The 15,761-nt window shown below is 43.6% G+C and overlaps 1 protein-coding gene across 4 annotated transcripts in view; it reads left to right on the top strand.

The window, feature by feature from the left end:
- cog1 (component of oligomeric golgi complex 1) overlaps positions 1-9,529 on the top strand; it is a 39,333-nt gene extending 29,804 nt beyond the window's left edge. For 3 of the 4 annotated variants that reach the window (XM_077618479.1, XM_077618480.1, XM_077618482.1), the window contains 6 exons: positions 69-227; positions 319-443; positions 1,042-1,150; positions 1,244-1,353; positions 8,606-8,687; positions 9,334-9,529. In XM_077618479.1, the coding sequence (XP_077474605.1) occupies positions 69-227; positions 319-443; positions 1,042-1,150; positions 1,244-1,353; positions 8,606-8,687; positions 9,334-9,459 (711 nt within the window). In that variant the 3' untranslated portion in view covers positions 9,460-9,529. Of the gene's footprint in view, positions 1-68; positions 228-318; positions 444-1,041; positions 1,151-1,243; positions 1,354-8,605; positions 8,688-8,794; positions 8,819-9,333 lie in introns of all 4 variants that reach the window. The other variant, XM_077618481.1, reaches the window with a different exon arrangement.
- Positions 9,530-15,761: the final 6,232 nt, after the last annotated feature.

Raw genomic sequence — 15,761 nt, 5'->3', positions numbered from 1 at the left:
GAGACCATTTTATTATTTTCTTTTCATGTACATAAAAGATTCTCATGCTAAGTTTATACATTCCGCAGCCATCTTTGTACGTCCATTCGCTACTCTTCCAGTTGTGTGTTGAGGTGAACAAGGTGGGTGGTCATACAGTTCCTGAAGCTACCATGCAGGAACTTCTTCAGGCGTGTCTTGATCAAAGTTTGCAGCACTACCAGACACTCACACAGCAAGTACCAAAAGTAAATCTTCGAACAGCCACCACCACCTCTCAGTTCTCCAAATAAGAAGCCTACTTAAGTTATTCACATCCAGGTGTTTGCTTGCTTTCAGGAAAACGCTTTTCCAATGACTCAGAACAGAGCATTGCAGCTGATGTTTGATCTTCGTTATCTTCATACCACTTTGTCTGCCCAAATAGAGGAAGGAAAAAGCTGCAAATCGTATCAAGACCCTAGGTAACAGCAGAGTAAATTTCAAAGGCAACATCCTCACTTTGTAGTCACACAATTGAATGGCTTGAAAAAATACCAAGCTAAAGGGTCATTTAAAAGGACATTAAAGGAGATTTCGAATTCAAGTGTTCATTACATGGCGCCAATATTTCACTATACATTAAAGAAACCTGTTTTTTTTAGAAATACTTCCAATACTCCTAATGGTTAAACCGAGATTGTCCAATTTTGAAATTAAATTAAAATGATCTTTTAAGAACTGAAGTAGTGTGCACTTGCGTGTGATTGTACTACAAGTTCGTACTTGAAGCACAAGTATATACACTTGAGTGTGATTCTACTACAAATACGTACTTGTAGTATGAGTATGTGCACTTGTGTGTGTTTGACCGCCTGCCTGTTGCCGTGCAACTACTGGCGTGGCCGTGTGCCTGGAGTCGCTCGGCGGCCTGTCCGTAGCCGTGCGACTACCGAGGCGGCTGCCTGTACGTAGCCGTGCGACTCCCGGCGTGGCCGCCTGACCGTAGGCATGCGACTACCGGCAATAAATTAATCTTTTTGAAAGGATTTAAAATCTCATATGTTGTGTTGTGCTCTTCAGGATGCAAGAGATCTGTGATTGGCTGGAAAACCACATTGATCCCTTTGACCTAGATGTTTTCACACCGCGTCTGAATGCAAACCTCAATCGTTTGTCTCAAAGAACATTGGTCGGTACTTTGAGCTTTTGTCATGAAATGTGAAGAAAATTGTGCATTTAATGAGATTTTGTTCTGTAGTGTTCATGAAATGTTTGTTCTTAGGTGCTGTATGGGCTTGTGACTGGCTCAGAGAAGTCATTTACTCCACAGACCAGCAGTGTGAACTCTCAAGAGCCTTACAACATCCTTCCAATGTCCAACACTCAAATCAGGTGATCCACATGAACATACAGTAATCCCTCGTATATCGTGGATATTGTAGAACAGACATGCCCCCTATTATTAGTACCATACTACATGTTTTCGCCCCTATACAAAAATACAATTACACAAGTACAATTATCAAGAAGTGTATTTATTATATATTACAGTTATATGAATATGAAAAGACCGTACAGTGGTACCTCGACATACGAGCACCCCTACATACGAGCATTTCTAGATACGAATAAAATTTCAAGCAAATAATTATCTCTAGATATGAGAAAAATATCGAGATGCGAGAAAGCCAGGTGGCCAAGACATGAGAGGCTGTTTATCATTTTTGCCGCATCTCTTTCGTGTATAACAGATATCTACGAACAATGGGCGGAGCGTTGCATTTTCCCGTGTTTTTCCCCGTTTTTTTCCCGTTAGTCAATGCATAATACAAAGATGAACAATAATGAATCCAAAGCAAACAGGTGGAATGAAGAGTTGTGCAAAGAAAAGGCGAACGGTGACAATCAATATTAAGCGCGAAATAATTGAAGAATATGAGAGTGGGGTACGTGTCACAGAGCTTGCTCGTTGTCATGGATGATATCGCGTCACTTGGAAATTCCTTGGGGCTGGAGGTTAACGAGGCAGATGTGAATGATCTAATCGCCGAGCACCACGAAGAACTGATGACAGAATTTAATCGAGCTCCAGGAGAGTGAACATTTGGAGGTGTTGCGGGAACTCAGTAGCGAGGAGGAGGTGGAAGAGGGGGACTGCCTGGCTACAAAGGATATCAAAGACATGCTAGCGAAGTGGCAAGAGTTTTCTGATTTTGTAGAAAAGGCACCCTGACAAGCTGGCAAGTGGTCGCGCGTTATCCTATTGTGAGGACATTTGTGCGAGTCATTTTCGAAATATTTAAGGGAAGGCAAAAACAAACAACCCTTGATGTGTTCCTTTTAAAAACGAATTCAGTTTTGTGTAAAGTTACATTAAACGTACGTTTGAGTGTCTGTATATATTAATCCAAGTTAATTTAAATTTGTTTGTTCTGTTACGAGTGCGTTGCCGTGGAAAGTCCCCCCCCCTTCTCTCTGTCCCGCTCTCTCTACCCTCCGCGAAATCCGTCTAATTTTAGTTCTATTAAACACATTTTAGTAATATTAAACCACTAGTTGTGTTACTTGGTTAATAGATGGTGAATTAGAAGAAATTATTTTTTTTTTTCCAATCCACTATCCAGTTTTTTGGTGTTTTTTCAAGGGTTGGAACGAATTAATTTGTTTTTAGTTCATTTTAATGGGAAACGTTCGTTCGAGTTACGAGAATATCCACATACAAGCTCAGTCCCGGAACGAATTAAGCTCATATCTCGAGGTATCACTGTAATGTATTAATATATAAACTTAATCTATAAAAAAGTAAATACTTTAAATACTGTGCTCATAGTGAATATAGTTCCTCTCCGCTTTATTTAAATTAAATTAAAAACATGTTATTAGGAGCTTTACTCCAAGTCCTCTTTGTCAGATTCGAGAGGCATTGGATCATCGATGGAATTTTCAGGGGGCGCTGTATGGGCATGAGTATGAACTTTTGGGAGAGGTTTTTGGTGAACATGGCGACCACCGTTTCTTTTCTTGTACAAATTTCTTATTCAAATATGAAATTTTGTACAAGGACATACACTGTCAAGCCACAATTTCCAAATTCAATGGCTCCGACCATGTTGTCATCAATCTCCGTGACCCCTTGTTGCAAACTGTGCCATATTGAAGATCTCCTGCAGATGTCTTAGCGCAAGACCACATTCTTCATCCTCATTAAATAGAATTCAATGCTTTTATTGTCATGATACAAGTATAATGAGATTTGAAGCTTAACACTTAAGTGCACAAATAACAACAAACAAATAAATATTCAATAAATAATAATGAATAATCAATAAATAAGTAATAAATAAATAAGTACAGTGGTACCTCGTCATACGACCGCTCGTCACACAATATTCTCGTCTTACGACGGAAATTTCGATCGAATAATTTGCCCATCATGCGATCAAAATTTTGTGATGCGACCAAGCCTTTTTTGCATATCTTTCGTGTATAACAATATCTACGAGCACTGAACGATTAATTCAGACGAGTTTCTCCTAAGCATCGACCAGGAAACGCACAACGCGCATGCGCGGGCAAAAAGAGGGCTTTCTGGGTAATGAAGTATACTCGTGCACACAACCCCGATAGGCAATGTCACTCTTTCTCAGAATGAAACTTCATTAGCCACAATCAATACGTGGGTAAGCTGAGCTGTTTCCTGTTATTTTTATTATCTAATACGAGGAGTATTCTATTACTTCTCGTTCGCTGCTCCTAAGAACATCAGCGGCACTGGCTCGCAATTCCCTCTTTGTAATATTTCTGGTCGCAACTCTCTCTCATAGGCGCCGTTCAAAGCGGTTGCAACCAGAGCCATTACGACGAGGGAGTTGCGAGCCGGTCTTGATGAGCAGCGGAGCGATCGCTAAAATGTACTACAAGACTATTTCTCGTTGGCAATTGGTCGTTGTTTATCCTATTGTGAGGACATTTGTGTGAATCATTTTCGGAATATTTTGAAGGGAATACGTAGTACAACAGCAAACAGCCCATCGATAGCGAACGTGAGGGTGGAGGCGTGGCAAACCGCCAACCCGGAAAACGAAGGTAACAAAAGATTACAACAAAATTAGAATTCAGTTTTGTGTAAAGTTACATTAAACATATGTTTGAGTGTCTGTATATATTAATCCAAGTTAATTTAAATTTGTTTGTTCCGTTTACGAGTGCGTTGTCGTGGAAAAAAAAAACGAACTCCACGGCCCCAAACGTCTCTGTCTCCCGTCGGCGAAATCTGCCCAATTTTAGTTAGATTAAACACATTTTATTACTATTAAACCACTAGTTATGTGTTACTTTGTTAATAGATGGCGAATTAGAAGAAATAAAACATTTTTTTCCAATCCAATATCCTGTTATTGGTGTTTTTTCAGACAGTTGGAACGAATTAATTTGTTTTCCATTCATTTCAATGGGAAACGTTCGCTCGAGTTACGAGAATCTCGTCATACGATCTCAGTCCCGGAACGGATTAAGATCGTATGTCGAGGTACCACTGTATAGTTTTTTGAGTGACTGTCCTCTCGTCAGTGGTTACCACTTGCTAGGTAGAGGTTGGCGATAAAACAAAACCAATAATTATCGTGAAATATTTTTTTCAATGTTAATATTATAAACTTTTGATAAAAATTCGATAATTTAAAACTGCAATTACACCACTGGCCACCACAAGAACGAGGGCGCCGTTGCGAGATGAACGCTAATTCCAGACCAACGCTCAGGAGAAGTGGATGATGAGGAACGTGTTTTTAGCATGTTAGCAATAGAGGCTAACACGGAGCATGAACGCAAAAGGACAATAACTATATAATGAGATGAGGAAAACACAGAGCTGACCTAATGAAAGATCCAAGTGAATTCTCTCTGGCGTTTTTTTTTCTTCAAAATGCCTCTTTAAAGTATTCAGCCCCGCCGATTCACAACATCCTGACTTGAGGTCAGCAGCGCCCCATCCCCACTACACACTGTGTTAATGGTGCACTGCTTCCCACACCTGAGACGTCGGATGGTGGACGAAAATTTCCTTAAAGCCACCCAGAAGTCGTTCTCCATGGCCTCACCGAACTTCTCCCATGCCCAGGTTTTTGCCTCGGAGACGACCAAGGCCGCTTGCCGCTTGGGCACCGGTACCCATCAGCTGCCTCCGGAGTCTCATGCGCCAAAAGGGCCCGATGGACTCCCTTTTCAGCCTGAAGGCATCTCTTACAGCCGATGTCCCACCAGTGGGTTCTGGGGTTGCCGCCACGACAAAGACCGACCACCTTGCGGTCACAGCTCCGGTCTGCCGTCTCAGCAATCGAAGAGCGAAACATGGTCCACTCGGACTCAATATCCTCCGCCTCTTCCCGGACATGAAAGAAACTCTGTCGGTGGTGGGAATTGAAAGTCCTTCTGACAGGGACTCTGCCAGGCGTTCCCAGCGGACCCTCACAAAACCTTTGGGTCTCCCGGACTGCATGGGCATCTGTCCCCACCATCGGAGCCAACTCACCACCGGATGATGATCGGTTGACAGCTCCACCCCTCTCTTTACCAGAGTGTCCAAGACATGCGGCTGCAGGTCCGATGACATGACCATAAAGTCGATCATCGAACTGCGGCCTAGGGTGTCCTGGTGCCAAGTGCACATATAAACACCCTTATGCTTGAACATGGTGTTAATTATTTGGAATCCACGACAAGCGCAGAAATCCAACAATAGAACACCACTCGGGTTCCGATCAGGGGGGCCGTACTTCCCAATCACTCCCCTCTAGATCTCACTTCCAAGGTCTCCAAAAAGAGCACGTACCCTGAACTGCTGTTTGGAGCATACATACAAACAACAGTCAGGTCCCGTCCCCCCATCCGAAGACGGAGAAATGCTACCCTCTCGTCCACCGGGGTATACCCCAGCATACAGGCACCAATCCGGGGGGCAACAAGTTTGTCCACACCTGCTCAGCGGCTCTCACCATGAGCAACTCCAGAGTGGAAGAGTGTCCAACCCCCCTCAAGAGGAGTGGTACCAGAACCCAAGCTGTGCATAAAGGTGATGACTACGTTGAGTCGAAATGTATCAACCTCATGCACTAGCCCAGGCTCTTTCCCAACCAGAGAGGTGACATTCCATGTCCGAAGAGCCCGTGACCGGACGATTCGCCGAAAGACATTTCGCCGACGGATGTTTGGCCGACGGACAGTTCGCCGAACGGGCGTTTCGCGGAAACAGGATTCGTGCGCTCGCCCCGCCCCCGGATCGTGTGTGTACATGTTTTTCAACCTCGGCCCGCGGGCCATATACGGCCCGTTACAGATAACATTCATTTAGGAATAACAAGGGCATGTACTGCCCCCCGCTGGACATATTTCTAAATACAAGTACGTACTACAATGTGCTGCCAATTTTTTGTATTTTTTATTTTATCCTTGCGTTTAAAGTAGTAGCCATTTGGACATGCAATGTAATTTATCAAAGCTGGGGATTGATGTCTGACACTGAGAAAAAACAACACTGGAAGACTTATGTGAAATTCTAAGTGCCTTGGACAGACTAGAGGGCTTAGAGATCAATACCTGAAAATGCCATGGAACACACTTTTACTTCTCGTTTAATTTTAAATAATTTCCCATTATTATTCAAAATGATTTGCTGAGAACCTTAATTCAAAGATTAATCTCAACGTTTTTATGCTGGTGTAAGTTTTCTGGAGTAGGATTTCTGGATTTACAATTTCATTACAGTAGTACTTACTGTTACTACTACGTTATTTTCTCTATTTCTTCTGTCGCGTACTGTTCTGCGTGATCTCCAAATGGCTACTACTTTAAACGCAAGGATAAAATAAAATAACTGTCCGTCGGCCAAACGTCCGTTGGCGAACCGTCTTTTGGCGAATCGTCCGAGTACCGAAGAGCCAGTTTCTGCAGCCATGGATCGGACCAGCAAGGATTCCTCCGTTGGCTGCCGCCCAACTGTCGATGCACCCGACCTCTTTGGCCCCTCTCACAGGTGGTGAGCCCATGTGAAGGAGAGCCCTTATCGTCTCTTCGGGCTCTGCCCGGCCGGCCCCTGTGGGTGTAGGCCCGGCCACCAGGCGGTCGCCATCGTGCCCCTCCGCCAGGCCTGCCTCCAGAGTGGGGTCCCGGTGACCCACGTCTGGGCAAGGAAATACGCCGTTTAATGTTTTTTCTCATAAGAGGTCTTCTGAGCCATTCTTTGTCTGGTCCCTTACCTCAGACCAGTTTGCCATGGGTGAACCATAGCTCCAAGGATCACTGGGACACACAAACCCCACCACCACGATAAGGTGATGACTCATCGGGGCGAGCAGGGAATCCAAAATTACAAAAATTAACCAAAAGTCGTAGAATCAAACATAACTGGGATGCACACCTAACACTCACGTGACATTGACAAAGACGCAACAAGAAATTAACAAACATAGGGGACTGGAATATTCAGACATGGGTTAACAAGACATTGAGAACAGGTGTTACACACACTAGGCAACAGAAATGCTGAGACACATAGGGGAGGTTCCACTGGGAAAAATTCAAGACTAAATTAATACAAAACACCAAAAGCGCTTGACAGCTTTGCCCCTCTCTTCACTCAAGTGTCCAAGACATGCGGGCGCAAGTCCAACGACATGACTACAAGCTCCATCATCGAACTGCGGCCTAGAGTATCCTGGTGCCAAGTGCACCTATGGAAAGCGACTGTGAACAAACTATATTTTTGGGAACCATCTGTTTAGATTTTACCTTCTTCAAGAAGTTTGATATTCCTCTCTTTGATCTCAAGAGACAGCTCTCTTGTTGGAGCCATGATTCTTGCCAATCTACTTGGTCCAGCAGCCCTCCAAGGTGTGAAACTGCACTGTTTTTAACTGCTGACTAACAAGCAGATTTAATCTGAGGCAGGTGCCCAATTTAGGAAAGGAAAGGGAACGGGTTGTGTCCTTATCTATTCAAAATGGAGATTCCATTTTCCCCCCATGCTTGGTCTATAAAAGTAACATTTAATGCCCACCAGAATGTTTTTTTATTCATTACTTTTACTGTTTCTGAATGCCACAGTTGCTTTTTTCATTATTGTTTCATGTTTGTGATCTGCGTTTGTTCTACAGAATAAAATATCTGAGTGAGTGCTTGCCCACGACTGGTGATTACATACTTTTTGATAGAGGTAGATGTAGGTAGTAATGTAGTATACATTGTAGAACATGCTATTTTTTGTGTATACTACAATAAACAGCCCAGCCGATGTCTATTAATTGCAAATTCACACATTCTCTCAAGTAGACAGAAGGTAAAAACTTGATTTCAAGATGATAAAACATAGCGAAACAGAATATAAAATATAACACAAATTAAAACAATACAGAGACAGAACATTTATACCATTTAGACCAGTCTGGGCCCCCTCTCCCTGTCCACCCTTCAGTGGCTTCCGGGTTGGAGGCAGGGCCCTGTCCTCAAGATTTGTGCACTTAAGTCTCAGTATATATAAATGACCAAGTGGCTGTCACAAAAGGCATGTCATGCAGAAAAATTGCAAAAAAAACACGATAGCTAAAATGGGGAAGTGTACCCAATATCTCAACAGCTTTGTTCTTCATAGATTTGGGTTGTTACCTATCAGCATGTCTGATACACGTAAATCCAAGTCGACCACCAAACCTTCCAGGTCACCACACCAGATGGTGAGTAATAGCTCTGCTTTGCATTTTGTAGACTGATCATTATCATCTATATTTTTGTATCATGTTGTGGTAATCCTGCTTAAATGTAGTCTGTTACACTTTCCCAGACATTTTGAGTGGGAGACAGCAAGGCAAGTTTGTCAGTGTGTGTGTGCGTGTGCATGTTTTTTGTTTTCTCGTTTGTCTTTGGTGCACTGGCAGAGTTATCTCGCAATTGATTCAAATTTGCATGGAATTGTGACCAAAAACTCTAGTTACACTGCTATCCTTTATAGACGGAATAGCCTCCTTTGCTCAAAAGTACTGCTAAGTAACTCAATCTATTAACTGCAATCACCAATGATTAACGACTGATTCCTAATTAAAATTGAATCAATCATTTTATTTCATCCAATCACAATAAACAGTTAATTGATGCCCCATTGTTCACAGTTGCTCCTGATGGAATAGTGTAATAATCAAAATCATAGCCGGACTGCATTTTCAAATCATGATGCAAACTTTGAATGCAGATGATGACTTTTGGAACAACATACATAGCTGCTTGGTGGTCTACAGCTCTCGTTAGATTCAATTTAATTTTGTTATGTTTACTTTTCAACAAATTGAATGATAAATGAGATGGGTTTTTTTCTCCCTCTTGCAGTCTACTACACCTTCCTCAGCAGACAGTCGGCCCGGCAGCCTCTTCCGACAAATGGCCGAAGAAGAAGAAGACACAAGCTCTCAATCTTTATTTAAACTCAGTTGGCTGTCCGGCATGACCAAATAACATCCCATAAAATCAAACGTTTTTGTGCTCTTTAAAACAAAGTTTATTAAATACAATCATCTGATCTGTCTATTTTAGTTTTTTTGTGTCTGCATACAATATTTTTATTTTTCTTGATCATTATTTTTTTTTCCATTCATTTTCTCTACCGCTTATCCTCACAAGGACACCCCGAATTGGTTTGCCAATCAATCGCAGAGCACAAGGAAACGGAAAACCATTTACGCTCAAACTCATACTTAGGGGTAATATAGAGTGTTCAACCCGCCCAGCATCATGTTTTGGGGACATGGGAGGAAACCAGAGCACCCGGAGAAAATCCTTGCAGCAAACGCAACACAGGAAGGTCGCAAGCCACCAAGGAATGAAGCCTCAATCTCAGCTCTCTGGCGGACATGCTAACCACTCACCAACTCACCAAGATTAATAATGACATATGCACACATTACTGTCACAGAACAAAGTTTTCTGAGAATATTTGAGTTAATGTCACTGATTACAGTAATCCCTCGATTATCGCCGTTAATGTAGACCAGACATGGCCGCGATAAACTCCAAAATAAAATATTTTTCTAATTTGAAAATCCACAGTTTCAGTGTGGATTTTCAAATTAGAAAAATATTTTATTTTGGAGTTTTTACTTCAGTGCTGAGTTCAAGTAGCAAGCGGAGGACTGCGAGTTTCAGCGTGGATTTTCACATTTTTATGAACTTGAAATAAAAGAAAATAAATTTCACTTCAGTGCTGAGTTCTATTAGCAAGCAGAGGACAGGGGATTGGCTTGGCTTGCGAATTTCAGTGCGGATTTTCACATTTTTCTGAAAAATTTCCCCCGGAAAAAATCTGAGATGTAGTGAAGCCGCAATATTCGATGGATTACTGTACTGTCAAAAGTTATACTGCGATAGGAAGCAGGTTCTAGAGCATATATATGTGGGTGGGGGTGTGGGGGTGGTTGTAAACAACCTAAACCACTTGGCAAGACGACTAAAGCTGAAAGGAATGGTAAACATGCAAAAGAGAAAAAACAACAATGAGAGACATCCCCACTTTAATTTGTTTAATAGAATAATGAATTAAACACTTTAATTTTTTCACACACAGTTTACAAGAAATTACAATTAATATACGTTGGATGAAATTAAGATAATAAATTAAACTTTAATTTTTTTCACACAGTTTACAAGAAATTACAATTAATATACGTTGGATGAAATTTATGATATATTAGAGAAAAGACTGGTCAAATAGCATCTCACTTTTAGTTCAAGAACAATATGGAGTAGGATTTCTGGATTTACAATTTCATAACAGTATATTGTTACTACTACTTTATTTTCTCTATTTCTTCTGTCACGTACAGACGCTCCCCTACTTACGAACCCAATTGGTTCCGAGCGATTGTTCATAAGTTGAATTTGTTTGTAAGTTGATTCAGTGCTATATTTTGTATTATAATTTATGTTTAAGGCCGATATAAGTATATTGAAGGTTTATATAAGTGCATTTGTATGTTTAAGGCTTGTATAAGTAACACACATTGGTTTGTACTGAGAAAAAAAAAACATTTAATAAAATGGAGAGAATATGTACAGTATTGTATAGAGAGAGAGAGAGAGATTTATGTATTAGAAACTGGCCAAAAGAAGCGACCTAACGACGATTGCACAGTTTTCTTCTTTTTTTCATCATAAATGATGCGGTAGCACTGTATGGCATCATTCAATTGATTTGCAATCTTTGTGCAACGTTCAATATTTGGGTCCTGCGGCTCGATCTTTATGTTTATAAATGGTACTGACGGTCGAACGATTCAATGCCCGTGCAACGCTCACCACTCTCACGCGCATCAAGCTTCGTTATTATTGCCACTCGTTTCAAATGAAATGACTTGCCTCTTCCTTGCAAATCCCTCAATAGAAGCCTTTAGCTTTTTACCAACCATATTCAATGTTGGATGCATGAGATATTTAATGATACAAATGAAAAAGGTTCTTTGCACACTGGAGATACATTCACGCACTTCCGCATTGCAACGAAGAAGAAGGTAGATGCTGGGTGAGCTGAGCTCTCACAGCGCCAGGCGTCGGTATTAGCGGCGGAAAGAAGTACTACTCCGAAAAAGGGGCGAAATACAAAATTGGACTTGCGAACATTTTTGGACTTAAACGCAATTTGCAGACATGTTCGTATGTACCGTTGTTCGTAAGTTGAATGTTCGTAAGTAGGGGAGCGTCTGTACTGTTCTGCGTGATCTCCAAATGGCTACTACTTTAAACGCAAGGATAAAATAAAAAATTGGCAGCACATTGTAGTACGTACTTGTATTTAGAAATATATCCAGCGGGGGGCAGTACATGCCCTTGTTATTCCTAAATGAATGTTATCTGTAACGGGCCGTATATGGCCCGCGCGCGGGCCGAGGTTGAAAAACTTGTGCACACACGATCCGGGGGCGGGACGAGCGCGCGAATCCTGTTTCGACGAAACGTCCGTTCGGCCAAACGTTCATTCGGCCAAACAGCCGTTCGGCGAAACGTCCATTCGGCGACCTGTCCGTCAGCCAAACGTCCGTCGGCCAAACGTCTTTCGGCGAATCATCCGGTCACGCCCCAAACTGTAGAAGACATGTTATTTCTAGGCCTCTGGGGCTACAGTAGGACCTATATACCATGTTATGTGGACAAGACAAACACCCTTCGTGCTCTGGTCAAAGACAAAGGTGTTAAGAACCTTAGCACACAACTTGATTGGACAAAGGAAACAGATGCAGCCTTTGTGTCTCTGGTCCAAGAACTGGCCTCAGCGGCTGTCCTGGCCAACCCTGATTTTGACAAACCCTTCTATCTGGATGTGTCCAACTCGGCGACCACAGTAAATGCTGTTTTGTTTCAGAAGGTTTCAGCGACTAGACGGGTACTGATGTATTGTAGAGTAACACTGGATAGTGTTGAACTCCGTCTACCAGATTGTACTCATTATGCCGCAGGGCTCGCTAAAGTGCTTCTTAAAACAGCACATACAGTGTTGGGACATCCCCAATACGTTGCGAAGTAATGCTCCTTCCGTCCCAGGTGGCGATTGTTAAGGTTCCTGGTCACTCCAAGTCCTCATCTTTTACAGCTAAAGGTAATCATGCGGCTGATCAGTTAGCAAAGTCAGTAGCTGGATACGTTGTAGATAATCCTTCTAATCTGGTTCTATTGGCCTCTACCCCACCACTCAGAGACAGTGCATGAGAGTTTGTCTGTGGATGTGGTTCTGGAGGCTCAGCAGTCGGCCTCTCCGGAGGAATGGACTGTGGGTGAATGCGAGTGCTGTAAAACGTGTGGATGGTGTATGAGTGGGTCCCATGGGATGCTCTGTACTCCCCATGGGACCATTATCTGTCTGTTTTGACGGAGGCCCACTCACCTGCTCACGTGGGCCCCCAGGCGATGATGACTAAATTGACTAACTCGTAGCACCCATACTTGTCTTCTCTTGTGTGGCGGCACGTCAACGACTGTCGGACATGTATGTTTTTCAACGCCAAACCGACCCTTAAACCAAGACCTGGTGATTTTCATCCAGCCCTGTGGCCAGGGGCTGAGATCACCACTGACTTTATGGACATGACACGAGTAAATGGGAAAAGATACCTTCTGGTCATTGTAGACCAGGGGTCTCGAACTCAATTTACCTGGGGGCCGCTAGAGGCCGAGTCTGGGTGAGACTGGGCCGCATCAGGATTTCCACAAGAAAAGCACTGATAAAACATTCAGTTCTATGCTGAGAGCAGCGGAGGAGTGTGCGCGCCGAGCGGAGTGATCGGCCTCACGGCTTCTCCTCCGCCCAGCTGATTGGAGGAATGAATGAGTGAGTGAGCGAGGCACTGGACAGCCCGGCCGATGTCCCGCCCTCCAGAGCCGTATACCTCACCGTGATTGGTTCATTCAGCTCCGAACCAAAGTTCCCTCTAATTTTTTGTTGGTCTGAGCAGAAAGACAACCTCCCTGAGCGCACTGAGTACCAGTGTGAGCGACATCATCGGTCCTCGGATGATTCGCCTAAAGACGTTTCGCCGACGGACGTTTGACAGACGGGCAGGTCGCCGAATGGACGTTCCACCGAACGTTCATTCGGCCGAACGGAGGTTTCGCCGAAACGGGATTCGAACGCTCGCCCCGCCGGATCGTGTGTGTACAAGTTTTTCAACCTCGGCCCGCGGGCCATATACGGCCCGTTAGGATTTTTAATCCGGCCCGCCGCCGGTGTTGTCCAAATTATAGTAAAAATCAATGTTCGTCTACCATCAATGGCAGTCCGGGAATAAGCACTCTTGGGCAGGCAGATGTAGCAGAACCGAGCCGTAAAATGACAGCAATCGGGTCAAATCCATCCTAAAACAGCATTTAATGATTAAATACAAATACTGGATGATATCGCGATGGAGGCAAAAAAATGTCTATAGACGTCCATTCGCCAAACGGCTCAAAATGCTCTCAAATTCGGTCAAATCCAGCTGAAAACCGCGTTTAATGATTAAATACAAATACTAGTATTTGTATTTAATCATTAAACTAACAAATACTAGTACGACCTGTCCGTCTGTCAAACGTCCGTCGGCGAAACGTCTTTAGGCGAATCATCCGGTCACGACATCATCATTGCTCGCTATCGGCACACCAGTATCACACCTGCCACAAGCAGGTGCATGTCAATGTTCCCTCTAATTTTTCATGTAAAACATGCTGTAAAACAAGAATGAGTGGACAGAGCTACTGCCACTGGCTGCCACTTAAACGGCGCCATCATGGGGAAAGGGGTAAAAAAAAAAAAAAAAAAAAAAAAAAAAAAAAAAAATTAATTAAAAAAAAAAAAAATCGATCTTTCATATTAAGACGGGGGCCGCAAATTATCGTCCCGCGGGCCGCAGTTGGCCCGCGGGCCGCAAGTTTGAGACCCCTGTTGTAGACTCATTTTCTCATTGGCCGGAGGCGTACCCATGTGCTAGGGAGGACTCGGCAGCAGTCATTAAGGCTTTAGTGCAGGGGTCTCAAACTTTCGGCCCGCGGGCCAACTGCGGCCCGCGGGACGATAATTTGCGGCCCCCGTCTTAATATGAAAGATCGATTTTTTTTTTTTTTAATTAATTTTTTTTTTTTTTTTTTTTTTTTTTTTTTTTTTTTTACCCCTTTCCCCATGATGGCGCCGTTTAAGTGGCAGCCAGTGGCAGTAGCTCTGTCCACTCATTCTTGTTTTACAGCATGTTTTACATGAAAAATTAGAGGGAACATTGACATGCACCTGCTTGTGGCAGGTGTGATACTGGTGTGCCGATAGCGAGCAATGATGATGTCGTGACCGGATGATTCGCCTAAAGACGTTTCGCCAACGGACGTTTGACAGACGGACAGGTCGTACTAGTATTTGTTAGTTTAATGATTAAATACAAATACTAGTATTTGTATTTAATCATTAAACGCGGTTTTCAGCTGGATTTGACCGAATTTGAGAGCATTTTGAGCCGTTTGGCGAATGGACGTCTATAGACATTTTTTTGCCTCCATCGCGATATCATCCAGTATTTGTATTTAATCATTAAATGCTGTTTTAGGATGGATTTGACCCGATTGCTGTCATTTTACGGCTCGGTTCTGCTACATCTGCCTGCCCAAGAGTGCTTATTCCCGGACTGCCATTGATGGTAGACGAACATTGATTTTTACTATAATTTGGACAACACCGGCGGCGGGCCGGATTAAAAATCCTAACGGGCCGTATATGGCCCGCGGGCCGAGGTTGAAAAACTTGTACACACACGATCCGGCGGGGCGAGCGTTCGAATCCCGTTTCGGCGAAACCTCCGTTCGGCCGAATGAACGTTCGGTGGAACGTCCATTCGGCGACCTGCCCGTCTGTCAAACGTCCGTCGGCGAAACGTCTTTAGGCGAATCATCCGAGGACCGATGATGTCGCTCACACTGGTACTCAGTGCGCTCAGGGAGGTTGTCTTTCTGCTCAGACCAACAAAAAATTAGAGGGAACTTTGGTTCGGAGCTGAATGAACCAATCACGGTGAGGTATACGGCTCTGGAGGGCGGGACATCGGCCGGGCTGTCCAGTGCCTCGCTCACTCACTCATTCATTCCTCCAATCAGCTGGGCGGAGGAGAAGCCGTGAGGCCGATCACTCCGCTCGGCGCGCACACTCCTCCGCTGCTCTCAGCATAGAACTGAATGTTTTATCAGTGCTTTTCTTGTGGAAATCCTGATGCGGCCCAGTCTCACCCAGACTCGGCCTCTAGCGGCCCCCAGGT

Source organism: Stigmatopora argus, chromosome 14, assembly GCF_051989625.1.
Source record: "Stigmatopora argus isolate UIUO_Sarg chromosome 14, RoL_Sarg_1.0, whole genome shotgun sequence".
NCBI lineage: Eukaryota > Metazoa > Chordata > Actinopteri > Syngnathiformes > Syngnathidae > Stigmatopora > Stigmatopora argus.
This window is presented reverse-complemented; position numbering and strand designations above follow the sequence as displayed.